The sequence below is a fragment of the Lithobates pipiens genome, unplaced genomic scaffold (genome assembly GCF_037356315.1).
Source record: "Lithobates pipiens isolate NorthernLeopardFrog02 unplaced genomic scaffold, aLitPip1_a1.2 Scaffold_16, whole genome shotgun sequence".
Taxonomy (NCBI): domain Eukaryota; kingdom Metazoa; phylum Chordata; class Amphibia; order Anura; family Ranidae; genus Lithobates; species Lithobates pipiens.
The window spans coordinates 651,073,491-651,097,634 of record NW_027507748.1 but is presented as its reverse complement, the minus strand read 5'-3'; the positions used below and the strand labels follow the sequence as shown (position 1 = coordinate 651,097,634).

The 24,144-nt window shown below is 40.3% G+C and overlaps 1 protein-coding gene across 1 annotated transcript; it reads right to left on the bottom strand.

Moving 5' to 3' along the window:
* Positions 1–1,468: 1,468 nt before the first annotated feature.
* LOC143984066 (matrix metalloproteinase-18-like) lies at positions 1,469–14,052 on the bottom strand. The gene is made up of 10 exons (XM_077484374.1): positions 13,905–14,052; positions 11,249–11,490; positions 9,739–9,887; positions 9,520–9,645; positions 8,664–8,825; positions 8,410–8,527; positions 6,956–7,089; positions 5,681–5,837; positions 3,164–3,267; positions 1,469–1,824 (listed from the first exon to the last, which is right to left on the bottom strand). The coding sequence occupies exons 1-10, from the start codon at positions 14,007–14,009 to the stop codon at positions 1,724–1,726; spliced, it is 1,398 nt and encodes a 465-aa protein (XP_077340500.1). The 5' UTR covers positions 14,010–14,052; the 3' UTR covers positions 1,469–1,723.
* Between the last annotated feature and the right edge of the window lie 10,092 nt (positions 14,053–24,144).

Below are 24,144 nucleotides of genomic sequence, written 5' to 3'. Positions count from 1 at the left end.
CAAAGTGAAACTTTAACAAATTCACTAAGTTCCCTTTTCCATGGACAATGCAATTTCCCTTGAAAAGGGACTTATTTGCACGCTCTAAAGTGAGAGTTATAACTGGAGGGAGGACACCTTGGCACATTTGAACACCTACCAAGCTGTTTTGTGATTGCATGGACTACCCTGCGTAATGATTAGAAACACAGCAGGACACTCTGTCTGCACATGAGAACTTTATTACTTGCTATATATACATATATACATTTTTTCTTGCATATATTTTATGGCCTTCTACGAACTTTATGAATTTTACAAATCTATATGATTTTTTTCACATGAGCACTATATACTTACTGTGCATTTGAGTTTCCACTCCCTTATATTTTTTTATTTATTATTTATTGCCACTTCACCATTGGTCAATATTTGTGTGTTTCTATGTTATATATACATTTGATATCCAATTATTGGGTGTATAGTGCATATTACATAGCACAGCACTTTTCAGTTCATTTATTTTACAATGTTCTGATTTTAGCTGCTGTTTCTTATATTGACCCTATTACCTTTTTACATATTTTTATATTTTTGATGAGATCATATTTATAGTGCGGTGTAGTATTTACTCAAACTTTTTTTGTTGTTTTTGACAGAGTAGGGAAGGGTTATTTTTTGCTGCCTGTATCCCACTAGGGAGATTTTGTTTTATGCCCTGTCTTGAATATGCAACAGGAAACGAGAGGAAATTACTTCAAAATGAACTGACTTCCCAAATTAGAAAGCTGGAGCAGGGACAGGTGACCTTTTTGGATTTTCTTTACCGCTTACTCTGGGAACAACTCAACATTTTGGAATTTGGGAGAGCGAATATCCTCTGTGGGTATATGAACAGCAATAAAAACTTGGGCAAGGGTTTTTCCCTACTAAAATGGTTTAATGCTACGTACACACGACCAGACTGTTCGAGGGACTAGGTCCGACAGTCTTTCCAACGGACTTTCGGCAGAGTTCCGACAGACTTTCCGAATGAACGGACCTGGCCACACACAATCACACCAAAGTCCGACGGATTCGAACGTGATGACGTACGACCGGACTAGAATAACGAAGTTCATAGCCAGTAGCCAATAGCTGCCCTAGCGTCGGTTTTTGTCCGTCGGACTAGCATACACACGAACGGATTTCTCGGTCCGGCGGAATTCCGGTGGAAAAATTTAAAACATGTTCTATTTCTAAAGTCTGAAAGATTTTTGGCAAGCAAAGGTCTGATGGAGCCCACACACAATCGAATTGTCCGACGGACTCGTTCCGTCGTACCTTTGCTGTCAAAAAGTCCGGTCGTGTGTACACGGCATTAGTATAGCAATGTCGTTTTCAGGAAAACTTCCACAGATGTTCCCTTTTTTATTTATCTTTTGACTTTTATGAAACCATCACATTACAATAAATCAATCATTAAAGCAGAAAACACTAAACAAACAAATTGAACCCAAAAAATAATTAATTTATTACTTCAGTAATACAAAATATATAAAATAATAACCACATATATTTAGGCAAGTAGATAAATGTAGTGCTATAAATTGTACAATCACGTTTTTTCTTGATTATTCACATAATAAATATAGAGATTATACAATTCACATTTGTAAACATTTTTCAACCAAAACATCAGTGTATAAAAACATGTAGTCTGATGCCTTATAAGCATTTAAGCACGGTTGCTGTGTCGATGTCTTTAACATCCCAGCCAGCTGTTGGTGGCCAGGACCTGGAGGATTCTTTTTGACTCAATGCTGTACTGAAACTGTGATGTTCCTTGGAAGAAGTAAAGAAGGTCTGCAGGAAAAACACAAAAAGGTCAACTTTAATAGAAATTACATTTGACTTCTATCCTATGTGGAAGTGCATCTAATTCAATGTCCAGTATATGGTACCCCCTATAACCTTCTGTAATGTGCGCTACTAATAGATAATGCAGCATTCACAGAACACTGAAGGCTTGTATTGTATCATTAGAGGTTAAAGTTTCCTTTTTTACCCAGACTCAGGTTAGTTCAAATATGACATGTTGAGCAGGAGGAGTTTCCACATCCAGCACAAACATGAAAATAAAGACTTCTAGTTCAGTGTTTCTCAACCTTTTTCAGTCGAGGAACCCTTTAAAATGATGGGCAGTCTTGAGGCACTCTAAAATGTAAAAAACTATTCTAATAACTTTACACAATGCAGCAACATCTACATGTAGGGCACCCAACCTTAGAGGTGAATTTTTCTTCCAAAGCAAATACACCTTTGCACTCTGGTACTGACTAGTATTCCAATGTTTCTCATCTCCCTCAATTTTTCTCCATCAGTCAGGTAATGTGACCCCAGTACTAAGGGACAGAAGAGGGTCAAACAAGGATGCAACAGACATCCTCCTTATTAACGGATGTTATTGGTTGTTAGGATACCAGTGTCTAGAGAGGCTTTGTGTAACTAAAAAGCAGGCTTGATCCACCTGCTGGCTTCTATCATTTTTGATACATTTTTAGGCATTTTGAAAAAGGCACCCCTGAAGAAACCTCAAGGCACACCAGGGTGCCTGGGCACCCCGGTTGAAAAAGAGTGTTGTAGTTATTCTAATGGGTAGTGTTATGTGTTTTATTGTATTTTTAACGTTTTTAATATATACAAGTTTAAAAACTGAACTCTTATATTTGCTTTATTATTTGTATAATATCATTATTGTTACATATTCAGGACAATCTTTCGGTGGGTCAAATTAGTACTGCATGGACAGAGAAAAACTGTCCTCAAAATATAACAGTTAGTGTAAAAAAATCTTTGAGCATATATAAGACAATACATTCACTGTAAAAATACCTAAAGAAGGTAGGAATGGCTTGTTTAAATTTGTAAATAGTTTATGACCATAGCTTGATCACGGGTGCACTTTAAAGTAGACCTGTCTGCCCTACTCTTAGCTACCAATCATATTAAAGAGTTCAAATTTCATCTGTTTAATTTGGTTAACACGGCTCCAGTTTAGGGCAATGTTAAGCACTTTCTTTGTTTGCATATTTATATTTGTGTTATATGAATCATACAGACAGTGTATCATGTTTTTTTTCAGATTCACAGATTCATGCTCAAGCAAGACCTGGCTTTCCCCCAGGTTCGTAATCATGTTTACCTCTATAATAAACCACAGCATCAATATTTGGACTCATTCCTGGAAATCCTTTAGCAATGAACTTTGGAAATCCTGCATCCATTGCTTTTTTGTCTTCATCATAACTGAAAAGGAAAATTACACCAATATAATTCACCAGCTGCCAACAATGAATGTATAAAAATAATGCTATAGTACACAAAGGTTTGTCAAGCATAAAATCAATACAGGTCAGGTTATAGTTCAATACACAATACTGTCAAGTAGACAGTTCTGTTTACTGGAAGCTGGCCATGTACAAAAGATAAATGAATAATACCCAGAGGGTTTAATTAATAAGGAGTAGGAAAAGTTCACTTAGGTTAGTACATTTAGTGAAGTTATGTTTACTCTAAATAACCAATGTGCTAGGGAATTAAACAAACACAAATTTGCCTTGCATATAGTTGGATGGTTGAAGTAAACACATAGGGGGTCGATTTACTACAACTGGAGAGTGCAAAATGGTGCAGCTGTGCACATGGCAACTACATGGCAAGTGAGGTTTAATGTAGAAAAATGTAAAATAATGCATTTGGGTGCCAAATATATGAATGCAATCTACTCACTAGGGGAAGAACCTCTGGAGGGATCTAGGATGGAAAAAGACCTGGGGGTCTTAGTAGATAACAGGCTCAGCAATGACTTGCGATGCCAAGCTGTGCAAGTAAAGCCAACAGAATATTGGCATGCATTAAAAGGAGATTAAAGCGGGAGTCCACCGGGACTCCGCGTTTTTTTTTTTTTTTTAAAGCCAGCAGCTACAAATACTGCAGCTGCTGACTTTTAAAATAGTGACACTTACCTGTCCAGCGCGCCCGCGATGTCGGCACCCGAAGCCGATCTCTAGGTCGTCTGTCGGGTCCTGCCGCCGCCATTTTGGGTATGGGAATCAGGAAATGGAGCCTTTCGGCTTCATTTCCCGGTTCCCTACTGCGCATGCGCGAATCGCGCTGCGCAATAAGGACGCTCCCCGCTGCCTCTGGGATCTGTGTGTTTCCCAGCAGGCAGCGGGGCACTTGCGGGAAGGGGCCGGCACTTGCGGAAAGGGGCGTAAGTTACGCCCCTTTCCGCAGAGAGCTATCCCGGAAGTGGGTGCAGTTACCTGGATTATCCAGGTAACTTCACCCCCCTCCCCCCTGAAAGGTGCCGATTGTGGCACCGGAGGGGGGGAGGGTTCCGATGAGCGGAAGGTCCACTTTAGGGTGGACCTCCGCTTTAACTCCAGAGATAAAACTATAATTTTCCCACTTTACAAGACTCTGTGCTCTCCAGTTTTAGAACAGCCCCATATTTCCTTTATTCCTTGCTGCTTTTGTAAATCAATCCATGTGGTAAAGGAACAGAGGACTGCAGCTGTTTATAGAAATATGAATCTGTATCAGTTTGGGTATGCATGGAAAATCTGCATCTCAGGCACTAGGAAGGCCAGTTTGACCAGGAAAGATGTGTACCTGTGAAACTGGCATACTCCAAGGAAATTATGCTACTTCTAGAATTATCCTTGATAGAGAAAATAGTTGCCTTCTTAGGAGTCACTAAAATGCTTGCAAAACCTTAAGGAAGCTAGCTCAACAAAGAGACATTGGGGTGGATTTACTGAAGGCAAATAGATTGTGCACTTTGCAAGTGAAGTTGCACTCTTTTTAGAGCTTAGTAAATGTGGTAAAGCTTCACTTTGTTGAAAAGATCACCCAATCAGGCATGGCAGCAGCTTTGCAAGTTGGGCATCTGGATGCAAGGTCCAAGCTTATACCAGAAGGGGGTTGGAAATGGGATTAGAGACAGCCAGCCTAGGGTTTATTTGTAAGGTTTATTTCTATAGACAAGCTTCCTAAATTATGTCATGCTGGAAGTGCTAATTATGTTTTTAGGATGCTGGAAACACAAAAACACTAAGTTGAAAATCTGACCTACCTTGTGGACTCTTACTGCCTGTACAAAAAGCTTGAGGCAGTCCACCCCAGGACAATGAATATATCTTCTAAGCCTGTCAACATCCTGATCTATGTAATATAAAGTTCACGCTGGCTGCTGCTATTCTCTGAAGTGTCCAGGCACAAAGTACCAGAAGTACTATGAAAAGTTTGTAAGCTTTTAATGCATTCCACAGGGCTTTTTCAAAGGTATAAAAACCAATGACCACTGCTGAATACTTTGTTTATCCTAAAATCGCTAATTCATTTCTACATTATTCCAATTTGCTCTACAACATGTCCTTTTGCATCACACTCAACAGATATGCGTTAAGGGAGCGTGTCATGATAGTTGATAGCTATACTGTTTTTAAAGGTGAAATTTCTGGGGCAGTCATCATCATCCTTGCATCACCAAGTGGAAAGTAGCTGAATCAAAGATGAGCTTCTAAACAAGTTGGCAATGGGCAAGTCTTCACCTGTTCTTAGACTACTTGGTGTACAGTAGGTGACCTTATGTTGGATTTCTTGGCATTCAATCACCCCAATGCTGCATGTTAAAAATAATTGGTGGAATACTCACCTCCAGTATTTATTTTGCACAAAGAAGTAAGTCTTCCCAAGGTGCTCCACATGGACAGCCGCATCAATTTTTTTAACATTTTTAGGAAATCCCAGCTTGGTGATGCTTTTAGCTCCTTGTGAAACATCAAATCCATCAAGAGTCCAATATTTGTTCCCTAATTGTAAAATTTAACTTTATTAGATGAAATTCACACACAAAAACACACACAAAACATTCACACACAAAAACAGAAAGATATGCACAAAAATTGAAAACTTAACTATATTTGAGGGAGTGATGAGTAAGGTAAGTATACCACCCTATTTCAAGCTCCCTAAACATTAACATTTAACCACTTGCTTGCAGTCACTTTATTAGGCTAAATCTACACTCAAGATTTTTAGTAGCTCAAATGTACTGTTTAAATTGTAGTAAATGATTACTAAACAAGCAAACAAATAGCTCCCCATGGAGTAACAATGAGTTTGGAATGATACTCCAATTACGTGTGATTGATCATCTTAAGATGCTGTTGAATGCTACAATTGCGACACTGCGGCAGGTTAATAAGATGGAGGTCAAATTGAATATCATGTTTTTGATTACTGCTCATTTATCACCCCTACCTTGCAAATCTCCAGCTAAATGTCTAACTGCTTAAATCTAGTGAAAGGCATTTACACACCAGTATTCCAAGTGAAGCCACTATGCTCCATGTATGTAATGCAGTAACCATTCTGTGATGACATTTAAAGGGTTAATTGACCTTTTCAGAAAAAATGAAAAGGTTACCTAACACCCTAAACCCTGCCTCCTCCCAGTGTCCATGCAGATGGTGTAGCGGTCCCGGGATTTGAAATACCCACTCTTATTTCCCTTCTTTCTCTAGGGCTCCCAGGATGGATCAGAGTGATTTCAATTGGTCAAAGTGGTCACATGCCAGCGTCGACCAACCAGAATAGCTCAAATCCAACCCAGAAGTCTTAAAGAAAGGGGGAGAAGAGTGGGGATTTGAAATCCTCATACCACTATAGCGTCTATATGAGCACTGGCGGCCCATCACTCACAGTGCTAAGAACCGCAGGAACAGGGGATAGGGGGGGGGGGGGGGGTGTATGATTTTAGTTCACTTTTTTTTTTCTGAAAAAGTGAATCTACATTTTAAAGAAGGCTAAAACTGCTTCCAATTACAACTAGGAGTACATGCTTAAGACACTGAACTTTCATTTCCTAGATCTAGAATAACTTTTAGAATTGTATAACACTGATGATAAAATAAGTCCTCCCTCTTACCTTTAAATACAAGAACTTCTCCAGTAATAGGATTCTCATAAGCAGAATCAATGTCATTGGGTAAAGTTGGCCACAGGTTCTGTATAAAAAGCAGATCAGCCTCACCCCCTCGTGGATGTTTACGCCATATAAACCTGTTTGGAAAAAGCCAACAATTAGCAGTTTTGTACACTTTTTTTTATTTAGGTTGAATTACCGGCACCAAAACTTTCATCATATATTCCTCAATATTCACAGATATTTTAGTTCCACTTTGTGTGCACAAAACACATTAGAAAATCTGGTTATACTTTATAAAAGTAGAAGTGACATCATCAGTGTAATAGTAAAAGCCTGTGCAGAGAGCAGAGATGTGGGCGGGACCTAGCAGGGTCCACCCAATACAGGCTGCCAACAGAAAACTACATGAAGGGGCGTATACAAGACCAGTCACCCTGCACACAGAGAGGGAGCAGAAATGGCCGGTCTTTATTAGCTCCTGCGCAGCAGCAAAGTCTTACACTGGATTACTGCACAGATATGGACAAAATACACAAAGTGCATTGAGATTTAAGGAAGGACATACATGTTTTGTATATGGACAATTATTGCCTGTCCCAGAGTTCAGCTTTAAATGACCTTTACCTTATATTTATCTGCATTTACAGATGTGCGCATGTGTGTGCTTGTGTATACCGTTTAGGGGACAAGTATCCAAACAAGTCAGAGATATAACTCGTGTGATTATTTTTACATTCCTGGAGTGTTTGAACTATTTCTGTTTCATCTATGAGGCTCTCCTAACCTTGAGCAATCGTTATGTTACTTTCTGAACTGTCATGCGATAGGGAGAACCCATATTTCATTTAATATACCTAACCACATTTCAATGTATGTCATGTAACCTTTTTAAAACACCCATAGGAAATACAGCTAGGTACTTATTATTATTTTCTGAACTGCACAATGGGGAATGAACCAGCATTTTCCAGTCCATCAGACTGTCCAAGGTGCAAATCCAATTATCTTCTCTTTTTCTATCTTAAACAAAGTAATTTTTCAACTGTATTACAGTTCTCATTCTTTGTCAGCTTAAAGAGATACACAACTAGGCTCATAAAATATTTTTTTTTAATATGTTGGCTTACATTATTAAAAGTGTGCTGTTTTATCTATAAAGTTGTTTCATTTACACGCTTACTGAAAGTTACTTAAAGCTGAACTCTAGGCACAAAAACTTTAGTAGTTGGTATGCATTGCCAGCTCAAGGGCAGTTGAAATGGCAGAAATTGTTGAAAACTACAGTGCTTATGGGCTCTAAATTTACTTCCCAATTGGTGTCCAAAGAGCAAAAAAAAAAAAAAAAAAGGTTGAAATAAAACATGAAAAACTCATATCTGTACATAATGACTCGCCCCTTCACCATATTCTGAGAGAACTCCCTTTGTTATAACATCACGACTAAGCTAATTTACCTGTTAATAAAGAAAAACATTTCTCCTCGGAGGGTGGTAACAGCATCAAACACAAGGTTTTGGTCACATTTGGAAGGGGTGGTGGGTCCTGTTGGCTGAACTTCATCTGAGGTCTTGCCTAAAACAATAGAAAACAAAATTTGCAGGAAATAAAAATAGTGAATCTTATGAATAAAACTGCAATGCATTCTCATATATTGCAATCCTTCTCCAATTTCATTAAAATGTTATATATTACCTAGAGATTTTCTTACCATAGAGAGATTGGATAGCATTGATGTCATCCTGAGGAAGCTTGAACCGGTAGGGGTCTGTGTTTGGGTAATTGGGGTACATTAATGCACCAGGGTCTTCAGAATGGTGAAGACCAAGTGAATGTCCAAATTCATGAGCCGCCACCAAAAACAGATTATATTCTAAAATAAAACAGCCACATGAGTAAATCACAACCTCTATAAATTGATAAAAACTACAAACAAATGTCATATCATCAAATCTAGTTTTTCTTTTTTACATAGGGTAAAGCATAGAATGCAAAGATCCCTTAGTTCCAGTGAAGGTAAATGTTCAGGCGTCAGCATACCAGGATATTTTGGACAAAACTTGGGTTTTTAAGATTTGTCTTCACTGGAACTAAGGGACCAAGCCCAACCCCTGAAAAACAACCCCACACGATAATCCCCCCCTCCACTAAAAGGATTTGAACCAGTGCACAAATCAAGGTCCATAAAGACATGGATGAGCGAGGTTGGGATGAAGGAACTTGACTGGCCTGCACAGAGTCCTGACCTCAACCTGATAGAACACCTTTTAGATGAATTAGAGCACAGACTGCAAGCCAGGCCTTCTCGTCCATATCAGGGCCTGACCTCACAAATACGCTTCTGGAAGAATGGTCAAATATTTCCATAGGCACACTCCTAAAACTTGTGGACAGCCGTCCCAGAAGAGTTGAAGCTGCTATAGCTGCAGAGGGTGGGCCAACTCAATATTGAACCCTACTGACTGGGATGCCATTAAAGTTTATGTGTGTAAAGGCAATATAATACTTTTGGTGATATTGTGTATATATTATCATTGGTTTAGCCCTTACATTTTTTTATGACTTACCTTGGCCGGTTTTTGTGAATTGTTCATCATCATCAAAGTGAGCATCCCCCCCAATGCCGTTACCAGGCTGAAAAGCATGAGCTAACACCCCATTAGGTCCATCGAATGGAGAGTTATCTCTGTGATCTACAAAAGCCAGAGGGCAGAAATTGGCATCAGACATTGAAATTTAAAATAGTCAAATACATTAACTCTATAGAGAAAGGGTAACGCTGTTACCTCCAACTACAAACTTGATCTCAATATCGCATTCTCCATCATAGACTCTGGTAAAGGTCAATGGGGTGACATCACTCCACACTTTTAAAGCTCTTGCCAGGGCATTCTCCACATCTGCCTGAGGCATGTCTGGTGTGAAATTCAAAATCCTTCAAAAGAAAGAAAATTTAAAGTTAACTTGTTATTTTCTGTATGATATTCCCATGTCAATTACTGTACATTTTTAATATAGTTAAAGGTTTTTTTTTTAATTATTTTGATTCAACGTTAAGATGTTTTCATCTTTGCTGTACTCTGTATGACACTAATTTGAGTTTTTTTCTACTTTCCTTTAGCCCATTAGCTGTCTGGATTATGAAATGCTGGCATGTCAGCCACACAGAGATGTAGAGAGTAGTAAACTTACATTGGGAAGAGTAAGAGATTTTTTGGACAACATTACAAACAGTTGAATTCACGATACTAGTAAAAACTCTAAACAAGAGTCAAATCATTCAAGGCAAAAGATGGTTGGAGTACAGGAGTGCAGCTCCCTTGCCCGGGGCTCTCATTCTACTTTATTTCCATGTAAATTAAATCCAGAAAACTTGGGTTTGTAAGGATAAGGATTCAAAGACAACATGTGTGCTTGATTTTCTAAAGTGTGAGGTTAAAGTAAACTGAAGATGGGCTAAGAAATCTAAAATTACATGAATGTGTGTTCATGTCTAAATAGGTGCAGAGTGATTTAAAAAAGGTAAAGACCTCATCATAGGATTGGATGTTTGGAGCAAGCACATCATCTCGCTAACCATGGTAGGTTCACTCCACAACTTTGTAAATAAGGGTCAGAGAGTCATTATTAAATGCTAAACTAACAGTGATCTCCCTGCTAGAAGTAGTCATGCTCTCTGTGTATTAGACCAAAATTGAACCTCCCATTAGCTATGTCTAGATGAAAAAAAATATTAAGAGGTACAGATAGTGGGCAGACCAAAGATGCCATCAATGAAATATATTTTTGTGGTGACACAGTCACCATGAGTTAAGGTGGCTGTAGGGCTAAAGAGGCATTTTAGAATTGTTAACTGATCCAGCCATTTCAGCCAGCTGGGTTGAAGAATGTTTCTATATCTGTAGAACTTCTCAATAATTATGGCCAAGAAAGGCATTGATTGGCTGTAATGGATGTTCTAAGCCAATCACTATACTTATCACACATTGCGATCTGGCACCTAGAATGTCCATTTTCTCCCCTTCAAAGACACATGAATTAAATTTATTGTAATGATGCTACATGTTTGCACAGCAATTTGTTTCTCTGCTGTGTTTAAAGGTGGCATCAAAGGTAGACTATTACACCAAGCTTTCAGTTTATCAAAGTAAGTTTTGTAAAAATAAACCTTTTTGATTTGTTGGCACAAATTACTGTTCTCTAGTTTTTGTTTTTTTTGTCGGATACTCATATGCTGCAACTATCTGCTACCTACCAATTGTGGTATATAAATCAATGATAAAGTAAGATATTTACTTGTAGGTCAGGTCTGTCTTCTGCCAGGCAGTGCTTTTTGGGACTGTACTGTACTGGCCGATGTCATGGACTCCACAGCGCGGCTTCTCCATCATTTCTACAGTCTTATGATCCAGTTTTCCAGTTACATTCAGACCGAAAAACTTCTGCATTTGTTCAAGCTTTTCAGTGAAGGGATTTTTGATATTTTTCCTCCCCACTTTGCCCCCAGGCTTCAGGTCATAAAACTTTGTTAGATATTTCTGCAAATATAAATTAACAGAGCTATTGCATTGAAATCAATTAATGATTATAAGTAGAAGACATTTAAATATCGAAATAAAGCATCGATTATTAATAATAATAATAATAATAATAATGATAATAATAATGATGTATATTCATAAAAAAAAAAAAAGCAATGCAGACAGCAAGGATAATGATAATTATGTGAAAAGCATTAACCAATCAAATTTCACCGCCCTGCGGAAACTGATTTCTGGTTTTGCCTGCTGCGCATTATTGCTTGGTAACCTCTGATTTGATAAATGTGCCGAAAAATAAGTAAATAAATATATAAATATATATATATATATAGATAGATAGATAGATAGATAGATAGATAGATAGATAGATAGATAGATAGATAGATAGATAGATACACATATATACAACATTTTACTGTTTTACATCAGTACGTTGCGAATTAACTTTTAATAACCAGATGAAAGTCAAATAATGGAGCTGTTTAACAAAAGATTTGTATTTCTGTTCAGTTCGGAGATTTATAGGGCAGAAAACTTCATTTTATTCTCTGTTGTGGTTAAGTAACACTTACAAATCAGCTTAGGATCAGACAGTGATGGAGAAGCAGCACACAGATGAGTTCATCAGTCTCCCATTCTGCTAACTCCTCCAATCAGCAGGCTCCTTGTCAGCACATGAACTAATTTGCTCCTTGCACTGCTTCTCCCTGTTTTAATCTAAGCTCTGCTGTACAAGGACTGCAAAAGGCCAATAACAGGTTATATTTTGATTGGGGCTGTGGAAATTAAAGATTAATTCCTTGATTAATCTTTCATTTTTTTGATCGATCAACATTTTTTTAATCTATCAAAAAAAGCACTTAGATCTTTTCTTTCTACCCATGACCTGGCGTCCTTGCTGAGATCTAAGGAGATGTGAGAGAAGTTTATGGTCCGTGTTAACCCTTTTGATAGCCGCTTGCATGACCACCTGTTTGCACAGGGGTCCATGCCATAAGGGGAGAGTGATTAGTTAGACCAGAGGTGGAGGGATTGTCATGCTACTGTGGGGCAAAAAAATTACTTATGTCAGTGCTAAAGTTTGAATTTAAAATGTATTTGTGTGAACTGTGAAGTTACGTCATGGATTCTGGAAACAAACTAGTGTCGGGTGATTGTATATAGCGTATACCACATTTATCACTGACTAATGCAGAGTTGCAATGCAAGGAGATCAGCTAAAAGTAGTTGGATCTGTATGTGCGTTCTAATTAATCGAGATTAGTCGATTCATCGATTAAAAAAAATCGATTAATCAAACCCGAAAATTTTAATCAGTAACAGCCCTAATTTTGATACTTGTACTGCTTGAATTAAAAAAATAGATTTAATAATGTATTAATTAATACAGAGCTATATTAAATTGTGTGTTTTATATAAGCCTTGAGTTCAGTTTTAAATTTGAATTTGCATTTTAAAGGTACACATGTAATTAGACAGGGCCAGCCCAGAATAAATTATATAACTTCTGAAATGCTTTTTATCATGCAAATTGCACATGCATCTTGATTTGCTTTAATATTGAATAATAAATAAATGTTACTGCCAGAGTTTTCTGATCCTGTAATGTCCTATTGTTATTTTTCCATTTCCTAACCCTCCACCCCCCTTTTTTTTTTTTTTTTTTTTTTTTTTTTAACATGATGTTGGAGACATGGGATGCAAATATGACTGTCTTCAAAACCTCTGATTTTCTTTATTTTGTGTTTATATAGTAAAAATAATTTTTCCTTATGCTTGCCTTAGATGGATAGAACAGCTGGCTTCTCCCAGTCAAAGGTCAAACAGGAATGTTGGACAAAATTTTCTACAATCAACGACTGTAACCAACCGGCCGCAAGGTTGATCGGTGTATTCTGACAGTGGAGCAGTCCCTGCTGTCAGAATACAAGGCACAGTGGGGAAGATTCCTCCATCCAACTTGCTTGTGTGGATAGGGGAATCCATTCGTTTTTTTTTTTTTTCCCATCAGCCTGCTGACTAATCAGGAAAAAAAAACCTATCTAGGCCCAGCCTTGTTTTTTTTTTTTTTTCCTGTCTGTGTCCCCTCAGGGAAATTTCCCTTCGTTTACTCATTTAGATGTGGAACAAAGAAAGCTCTTAGGCAGCTGTCACCAAAACAGAAGGATTTGCCTTAATTTGCCATTCTAGTGACAGCTGTACTATCCCACTGACAATGGTCAATGTAATGGTGGATCTATCCAACAGAGGTAAAGATAGCAATAAAAACTTGACAAAGGCTCTAACCACTATTCTATTCAAAACTAGAAAAGCAGATGCAAGGAAAAAAAAAAAGCAATAGACAAGAGTTATTTCAGTTATTACATCCCCAGCATGTGTACTAGATTAGCATTCTAAGTAGAAAATATTACCTCTGCCAATTGTGCGTATATGATTTCTTGGTCATCTTGTGGAGCAGCTGGGAAGGCAGCAGCCAGGGCTGCACAAGACAGGAGGAGGAGTAGAAGACTTGTCATTCTGCTGGATGGGATGTTTCCTCAATCTGAGGTTCTGTGCTGATCCCAGACTGCACACTCGTCTTTATATAGCCAATCCATGTCTCACAACAATATGAGTCATGTCCGTCTTTCCTCATTACCACAGCAAATCCTGGCTTTGATCCAAAAAATGTGACACAACTTCAGTTAAGTAATACTTTAAAAATCCTAAGTACTGTGTAAATGACAGGAAATACGTTGCCCCGGGGCTTCCAGGCAGCTATGCCAAATAAACTGCTTACAAAGCATAGGTGATCCCTGGCACTACATATAACTGTTCGAGCTTAGACCATGCCAAATGGGATTGCCAATAGGGGCTACTAATGGTGAGCCAGCATCAAGCATCATTTGGGAAAATCCTTAGTTTGTTTTAAACTCAATAAAGTATATATAAAATATATAAATAAATATATAAATAAAGTATACATACTTTGCTTAACCACTGTCTGCAAAGTCATATTTTTTAAATATTTTGTGTAAGTGAACATTGGTGGATGGAATTCAATTTATTAACGACTTGCTTACTGGGCACCTAAACCCCCCTCCTGCCAAAACCAATTTTCAGCTTTTAGCGATGTCACTCTTTGAATGACAATTGCACGGCCATACAACACTGTATCGGTTTTTTTTCCCCACAAATAGAGCTTTCATTTTTTTTGTTAAACAAATTTAAAAAGAACACATTTTTTTTTTTTTAAATTTAAAATTGTTTTATATTTTGTTAATACATTTTGCAAACAGGTAATTTTTCTCCTTCGTGGATGTACCCTGATGGGACTACACTGATGGACACTGATAGGCACTGATAGGCTGCACTGATGGGCACCGATATGCTGCATTGATGGGCACTGAAAAGGCGGCACTGAGGTTCACTAATAGGCGGCACTGGTGGGCATTGATGAGGTGGCATTGATGGGCACTGATAGGTTGCATTGGTGGGCACTGAGAGGTGGCACTGAAGGGCACTAATAGGTGGCACTAATAAGTGGCACTGATAGCTGGCACTGATAGGCACTGATGGGTGGCAGTGATGGGCCCTGATGGGTGGCAGTGATGGGCTCTGATCAGCACTGCTAGGTGGCACTGATGAGGCACTGATTGGCACCACTGGTGGGAATTGATAGGTGGCACTCATGGGCATTGATAGGTGGCACTGATTGCTGGAAATTATGTACTGGTCAGCACTGAGTGCTGTCAGCGCGAGAAGAAAAAAAAGATTACAGATCTTCTGCTTACATCATGTGATCAGCTGTGATCGGCTGACAGCTGATCACATGGTAAGGGTCGGGATCTCATTGACTTGGGTTATTACAGCGCAGGCCGCAAGCGCCCTCCAGGGGGTGTGGCCAGTGTCCAAAGGGGAGGATGTCTATTGATGGCCTCCCGGCTTTCAGCGCGAGAAGAAAAAAAAGATTACAGATCTTCTGCTTACATCATGTGATCAGCTGTGATCGGCTGACAGCTGATCACATGGTAAGGGTCGGGATCTCATTGACTTGGGTTATTACAGCGCAGGCCGCAAGCGCCCTCCAGGGGGTGTGGCCAGTGTCCAAAGGGGAGGATGTCTATTGATGGCCTCCCGGCTTTCATCTGGCTGTAGCGTGGATCTGAAAGGGTTAAATGAGAAGTATGGCTAAAGCTCTTTTGAGCATTCTTCTCCTGTGTGTCACGCCATTAAAGTCCCCAGCATTCCCCTATACATCGAGTCTGCAAAGTCCCCCCTTACATCAGAGCCTCCAGAGTGCCCCATACATCAGTCAGTGCCCTCAGAGTGCCCGATTTTATCACTCAGTGCCCCCAGAGTACCCCTTACAATAGTCAGTGTGCCCCCAGAGTGCCCTCTTATATCAGTCAGTGCCCTCAGAGTGGACCCCAGATCCTTTTCCATCCTGGATTCCTCCAGAGGTTCTCCCCATAGCAAGTAACTTGCATGCATATTTTAGCTCCCAGAGCACTAGTTTAAATTTTTTCAATATTAAATCTTATCTGTAATTTAGTTGCCCACCCCTCCATTTTCTCAAGGTCTTCCTGTAAAGTTCCTATATCCTGTTGTGACATTTTTGATCTGCTTGCAGATTTGCACTACAGAACGTGTTCCATAGGAAACCATGTTAAATGGACTGTAGTGCAAATCTGCAAAATGCACTAAAAATTTATAGGATGGTTAGATCATGCACAAACAACCACCCTCATGTATACAGTCAGCTTTATACCTGGTACCTAAAACTGTACAGCCAAAAATGACTTGAATGAATAAACTGCTCTCATTGACTTTATGTACTGTAGACGTGTTGAGGGTATGTACAGCTCACTGACACTAGCGGTAACGTGTTTCCTTGGTACACTGGCATTAGTTGCTTGGTAGGTGAAGACTCACACTCATGCTATAGAGCAGTGAGTCCATGCAAATTTATGGTTCCCCCTGAGATTGCTAGGGGTTCCTTGAGTGGTGAGCTCAATTGATCTCCCACTGACCAACAATGCAATAAGACAACTTTCTACCATCAATGTAAGACATAATTTTTACAATGACCACTATTGTAAAGGCTTGGGTGTGTACTGAGGCATGCCTGGTAAAAAAAGTAATCTCACATGAGGAAATTTTTAAACATTTAAGGGTCCACTCACAATAGTTTAAAAATCACTGCTTCTACAGGAGTTTTGTGTTTTTGCCTGTAAAAACATCTCAATGTTATCCAATGTGTCCATGCACATTAGGAGGATTAGAGGCATATTTTAGGCTCAGGGTTTAGAGGCAGGAAAAAAAACGTTCTGGGTTGCGTTTTTGATTAGAGCTTTCTGGCAAAAAAAAATGGTAAACTCTCCTAAACTCACCTAAACTGTGTACAAAAACTCTCTACATGGAGTGCGCATGCGCGGCGCCCTGTGATGGACGCCTGAACACAGCTCCAGCCATCCTGCGCACTTAGCGGCTGAACACCGGCGATTACTGTTACGCAGCGAACAGCGGAGGTGCCCGCCGACACGGGGGCACACTCTGATGAGCGGAGGAATGGCACGGAGAGGGCTAGGCACCCGATTAGCAGGCCTCCCGGGAGCGGACGACCTATCTAAAATGGCGGCGGAGTGGCCGCCTCACGAGGGCCTCACAGGATCCGCAGGCTCCTCTCCCTCTGTGGGTTTTTTTTTTGGGGGGGTATTTTGCCCCTTATTACATTGCTTTACAGGCCTACTCTCCGGTCTTACATCATTGCCACTTTAATAGTTACCAGTATGTTTGCCATTGGTGTTCAATTATTATTTAGATATTGCAAGCTTATATTTTAGTGTCGCGGGGGTTGGGGGCGAACCTCCTGCGCTCTCACTCCATTCCGGGTGAGGCAGTCCCCAGGGGATTGATCTCGCCTAGGGTGGGCACTTGCTCCTTTAGGGGGAATATGATGTTGGTTTCCCCTGGCGGGAGATTCTGTCTCTTCCCCCGCCTCGGGTACGTTTTTCTTTTTTGACTCTTTCTTCTCACTGTCTCTTTTCTCTTTACCCTTTCCTGTCTTCCCTTTTTACAGCTCAAAAAGTGGACTCTCTCACCTGTGATGCATGAAGTGATGCTTGGTTGTCCTCATGGGCTTCCTGGAATCTGCAGCTGGCAACTAGCACGAAGGTAGGTCCTCTGGGTTTTCCTGCCTTCTATCCCTCTGTGCTCCATGGCTAACCCACCCCATAACAACCCTATCCTACGCATAGCCTCTCATAACGTTCAAGGTCTTAATTCCCCGGTAAAACGGAAGAAGATTTTTCAACATTATCACGGCCAAAAAATAGATATCTTATTCCTTCAAGAAACACATTTCCCTAAATCGTATCAGTCCTCTTTCATTCATGCCAAATTCCCCAATTTCTTTTTAGCCAACTCTGACAACAAAACTAAAGGGGTGGGACTTTTCTTTTCAAGTAGGGTACAATTCACCTGGGTACCCGACTTTAGGGACCCTGGAGGCAGATTCCTTCTTGTAAAAGTTCTCATAGATGATCAAATCTATTCTCTTATCTCTTACTATGCTCCGAACAAGGGGCAAGCGCAGTTTTTTCAATCCATGCTCAGTACCCTAGCTCCGATCACAGAAGGTATAGTCGTTTACGGAGGAGATTCTAACCTAGCCTTTGACTGTAGTATTGACAAAACACGTCCCCCAGGAAGGCATAGAGTTCGTCCGACCAAGCAGAGTCTAAAAGTGGCTAGATAACTATATCATTATGGCCTAGTGGACATTTGGAGGGAACTTAATCCCAGAGTTCGGGATTATACTCATTACTCTAGCCCTCACCAAACCTTCGCAAGAATTGATCACTTTTTTATTCTCCAACAACATATTCCGCTGGCTCATAGGTCGGTTATTAAGGACTCTGCTTTGTCGGATCACTCCCTTGTCCTTCTCTCCCTTTAGGGTGGGCCGATCCCTCGGTCCGGGTTTCATTAGCGCCTGAATGCCTCCATACTTAGTAACCCAGTCCATGTAACGGAAATAGAAAAGCACATTCAAGATTATTTCCACCTCAATGATGTGAATGAAGTATCCCCCTCATTGCTCTGGGCGGCCCACAAGGCCACCATCAGAGGTACTCTCATTCAAATCTCTATTAGACTGCACAAGGCTCGCAAGGCAGACATAAACAGGCTAGAAAGGAAATTCTCCTCCTTGCATTAAATTAAATTTAATTAAAATTGCATAAAGCCCATCCCTCTCAACTTACTGCTGACAAACTTGATGCAACCCGTAAAGCTTTAAACCTAGCACTTACAGCTGTTGCGGAAAAGGACCTCAGATGGGAAGGGGGATGCTTCTACCACCACAATAACAGACTAGGTACTCTGCTTGCTAGATAACTAACCCCTAAAACCAGACTTTTTGCGCTTCCCAAAATAAAAATGAAAGACGGTTCCCATACACAGAATCCCAGGAAAATAATGGATGCATTCCATGACTTTTATCTTTCCCTTTACGGTAACAAGGAAGTTCGTTCCTCCCCTGGTGCTATTTACTCCTTCCTACAGTCGACACAACTCCCCACTCTAAAAGGTCACTGTAAGGATGAAATGGACGCTCCAATTTCCACTGAGGAAGTTGAAGGGGTCATCAAGAACCTTAAGACTAACTCAGCTCCTGGGCTGGACGGATTCTCAGTTCCGTATTACAAACATTTCTCTCAGACACTTGCCCCTTACCTAGCATGCTTCTTTAACCATCTCAGGTCTGGCTCTTCCCTGGATAAAGCCATGAACTCGGCTTTTGTAACAGTTATCCCTAAACCGGGGAAGGATCCCAGCTGTGTTTCTAACTATAGACCTATATCCCTGATCAATAACGATCTCAAAATCCTGACAAAACTCTTAGCTAATAGACTCTCCAACTTCATCAGTCTTTATGTTCATGCGGACCAGGTAGGCTTTATCCCGGGAAGACAAGGCCCAGATCAGATTAGGAGGGCCATAGACATAATCTCGCTCCTGGGATCAAGGTGGGATGGGCCCCCCCCCCCCCCAACAGGGTTGCCTCCTTTCACTTGATCTCATGAAAGCTTTTGACTCAGTCTCCTGGTCTTTCCTGTTCCCTACACTGGAAAGATGGGGATTCAGACAGTCATTTATGAACATTATTAAAGCTCTTTACTCGAATCCAGAAGCTCGAATAAAAATGCAGGGTTACTATTCTGACCCCTTCCCAATCCTCAGGGGTACAAGACACGGATGATAAAAGTGAATAAATAGTCCTGCGCAAATCTGCCAAAGAAGTCCTTTAAAAGTGCTAAGTGCTGATAAAATATAAATGAATGAAAAGCAGATATATATATATGAAAAAATATAGAGCAAAAATTAAAAATTAAAAGTCCATACAGTCTAATTCACAGTCACCAATGAAGAAAACTTGTGAATGAAAGCAGTAATATAAATCCCAGGATTAAAGGCTCTCAGAACTCTCACCTCCAAATATAGGAAACAGGCACGTCAGAAAGAAACTGGCCAACTCCACTCCTCATCTCCAGCCACCAGGGGGGTCCTCCACTGCAGTAGGCTAAAAAGCGATGTTCTCCACACCGGGCCACAAGGGGGCCATATAATGCATGTAAACAATACTGTAGTTGCGAGGAAGATGTTCACAGAAGTGTGCGGCTCAATTAAATAATAAAAAACATGGAGAGAGAGGGAAGGCTCTGATAGTGTAGTATTTGGTTAAAAAATGACGATTTAATAGAAGAAATAAAAATCGGACTCTCACATTAAACAATATAAACAACAGCACAAGAAGTAAAATGGGGATCCCTGAAGAAGTCACGTGATTGACGCAACGCGTAGGGAGTGGCCGTACGTCGTACTGGAAGTGAAGTAAGACTGGCGGAAGATGCCATATCACCATTTTACTTCTTGTGCTGTTGTTTATATTGTTTAATGTGAGAGTCCGATTTTTATTTCTTCTATTAAATTGTAATTTTTTAACCAAATACTACACTATCAGAGCCTTCCCTTTCTCTCCATGTTTTTTATTATTTATTTGAGCCGCACACTTCTGTGAACATCTTCCTCGCAACTACAGTATTGTTTACATGCATTATATGGCCCCCTTGTGGCCCGGTGTGGAGAACATCGCTTTTTAGCCTACTGCAGTGGAGGACCCCCCTGGTGGCTGGAGATGAGGAGTGGAGTTGGCCAGTTTCTTTCTGACGTGCCTGTTTCCTATATTTGGAGGTGAGAGTTCTGAGAGCCTTTAATCCTGGGATTTATATTACTGCTTTCATCCACAAGTTTTCTTCATTGGTGACTGTGAATTACACTGTATGGACTTTTAATTTTTAATTTTTGCTCTATATTTTTTCATATATATATATATATCCGCTTTTCATTCATTTATATTTTATCAGCACTTAGCACTTTTAAAGGACTTCTTTGGCAGATTTGCGCAGGACTATTTATTCACTTTTATTTTTGCTGGGTAGTTTGTGTATACTATTAGGTTCTGCTGCATTTCTTGCACCTTATATTTGCACGTGCACTTTCTTGATTATTCATATATATTTTTTCTATATTGTTTTTACACTGATTTGTTGAAGAGGTATTTTTACCCTGTTTATTGCTTTTGGAATAGTAGCGCGAAGGCCTATTTTCACTATTTCACAAGACAGGGATGTCCCTTATCGCCCTTTATCTTCGCCATGATCATTGAGACACTAGCTGTAGTGATTAGAGCGAACCCAGACATTAAAGGTATTAGGTGTGGTCCAAACACTCACAAATGTGCCTTGTTTGCTGATGATGTATTGCTTTTTATTTCCTCTCTGACCACCTCGCTCCCAGTTTTATGCAAACTTCTCAATGATTTTGGCGAAATTTCTGGCCTTAAGGTCAATTATGCTAAATCCTCAGCACTTAACGTTAACTTACCATCTTCACTTGTTTCACAACGTAAATATAGCTTTAAGTTCGATTGGTCAGACTCGGCCCTCCCCTATTTGGGGATACACCTGACGGCATCCATTGACAAATTGTACGCTGCTAACTTTCCTTTGACATTCCGCAAATTGGAGGAAGACCTAGTTTTTTGGGATTCACTTAAATTATCTTGGCTAGGTAGGGTGAATTCAGTTAAAATGACACTACTCCCACGTATATTGTATCTTTTTCGGTCATTGCTTATCCCCGTTCCCAAGGATCGTATCCGCATCTTTCAGTCCAAAATTATGAAATTTATTTGGGGATCCAAGGGACATAGAATTTCAAAGGAAACTCTTTTCCGTAACAAAAATCAAGGGGGCCTAGGGGTCCCAAACATCCTTTGGTATTACCAGGCGGCGCAACTTTCCTAACTATCTACTGTCTACTTAAAAACTGCACACCCGGACTGGGTTCATATGGAGAGACAAGCAGTTCCCAACTTTACCCTTGATTATCTTTTATGGTGCGCTCCTAGGACTAGACCGGCCGTACTAGCGCCAACTCTCTCCCACTCAATTGCACTTTGGGACTCTTTGAAAGCGAACCCGCATGTTACCTCCAATTGGAAGCCCCTCTCCCACATCTTCAGGAACCCCTTGTTCCCCCCGGGCCAGGACATTAAGGCTTTTCGTTGGTGGATGGACAAAGGACTATATAGGATCAGCCACTTAGTCTCCCCCTCAGGTCCTTTCTCTTTAGGTCATTATCTCAGGAAGCTTCACATGCCAGAAACGGAAAAATTCAGATTCCAACAAATTTCTCATTTCCTCAAGTCTTTAGGGTTATCAGCCGGCTCTCCTATTTCTATCACTGAATATGAACTTTGGGGTGGCCAAGCCATGGAGCAGAGAGGGGGGATATCGGTGATCTATCATGCTCTTGCCCAAACAGATTCTAAAACGCTTTTCATGCGTGAATGGGAAACTGACCTCCAACAGCAATGGACCTTAGGGGATTGGCATATGGCATCACGTTCAGCCTCAAAAGGCTTACTTAATACAACTCTAATTGAAGCTAACTTAAAGATTCTCATGAGGTGGTACATGGTGCCTCTTAGACTAGCAAATGCCTCTCCCCTTTGTTTTCGCAACTGTGGTCATGTTGGTTCTATGGTTCACATTTGGTGGGAGTGCCCAAAAATCTGAAATTTATGGAATAAGGTGTTCCAAATCATCCGGAAGATCACAGCCTTACCCATCCACAAAATGCCTCAAATCGTGCTACAAAATTTTTCCCCACAGGATGTTCCAAAATTAACACAAAACCTCATTAGATTTATTCTTATTGGTACCAAACTTACCATTGCTAGAGCCTGGAAGCAGCCCACTGTATCATTGAGATTGGTTAAAAGAAAGATATCATGGATTATGGTACAAGAAAAAACGGTGAGCATCTTCCTGGACAAGGTAGATAGGCACACAGCGACGTGGGATCCTTGGATCAGATACACCTCTAAGTGTCTTCAAACACCAGTGATATAAACGTGATGCCAGGTGAAAGTTGTCCACTTCGACAGCGGCTACTATTTCACTCGTCTTTCTTCCTCTCTTCTTCTCTATTCCTCCCCATCTTTCTTCTATTCTTTCTATTTACCCTTTTTCTCCATCCGTGCTCTCTATCCTGCCATAAGTAGGATCAACATGGTCTTTCTGCACTCTATAGGAGTACAAAACTACGAATCTAAATTCGTTAAGCGGCTCGTTCATGGTCATTGCTCTCCATTTGATCGATTGTTCCTTTCGATTACCTGATATTTGATGGTCATTAGTATTACACCTGCTCAGGAAAATGTTCCTTTTTGCCAGGACCAGTCGATAGCTCAATAGAAGTTTTAAGTATTTGGGAGGGGTAGAGCCTTCGGGTACTCGGGACAGTTAGATCCCATTTGGGGTGCCGGAACCGGGGGGGCTCGCCGCTCCAGTTATTTTGAATGTGTAACATGTCCAATTTCCCGAGTGATAGTGTGTTATCAAGGATTGGATCTCAATGTTTTATATTGCCTACTCTTTTATTGGTTCGCACCAGTCAACGACGTTATGTTTGCTACTCCTAGTGGACCTCATGGTTTGTTAACTGTCAACTCAGCACTCTATGTTGTGTTTTGCTCATAGGAGCTTTGTTAATTTGTTCATATGTATTTCAGTGTATTCTCAATAAAAATCTACTGAAAGTAAAAAACTCTCTACATGAGCGTTTATTTTCTGCCAAGGAAACAGGCATTTTTAAAGCCCAGTGTGCATGGAGCCTAATGGTTAAGAACATCAAACCCATCCAATGCATTGCTGTGGAAAAAAAGCCTCCCCTTGTTCAGGGCTTGAGCAGTCAATGTTAATAACACAACTTAGCAACTGTTAATTCACAACAAATTGTACTAGGGGACCCTATGTCAAACATTTTCCTTTATCAGTATCCTGATTATCAGTGCAGCCCAAACAGTGGCACCTATCAGAGATGCCTATCAGGGGCCATTAGTGCTGCCAATCAATGCCCATCAGTACCTCCTCATCGGTGTCACCTATGAGTGCCCATCAATGTTATCTATCAGTGCCCTTCAGTGCTGCCAATCAGTGCCCATCATTGCCACCTATCAGTGTCACCTATCAGTGCAGGCTTGTCAGTGCCCACCAGTGCTGCCTCATCAGTGCCCATAAGTGTAACCTATGCAATCAG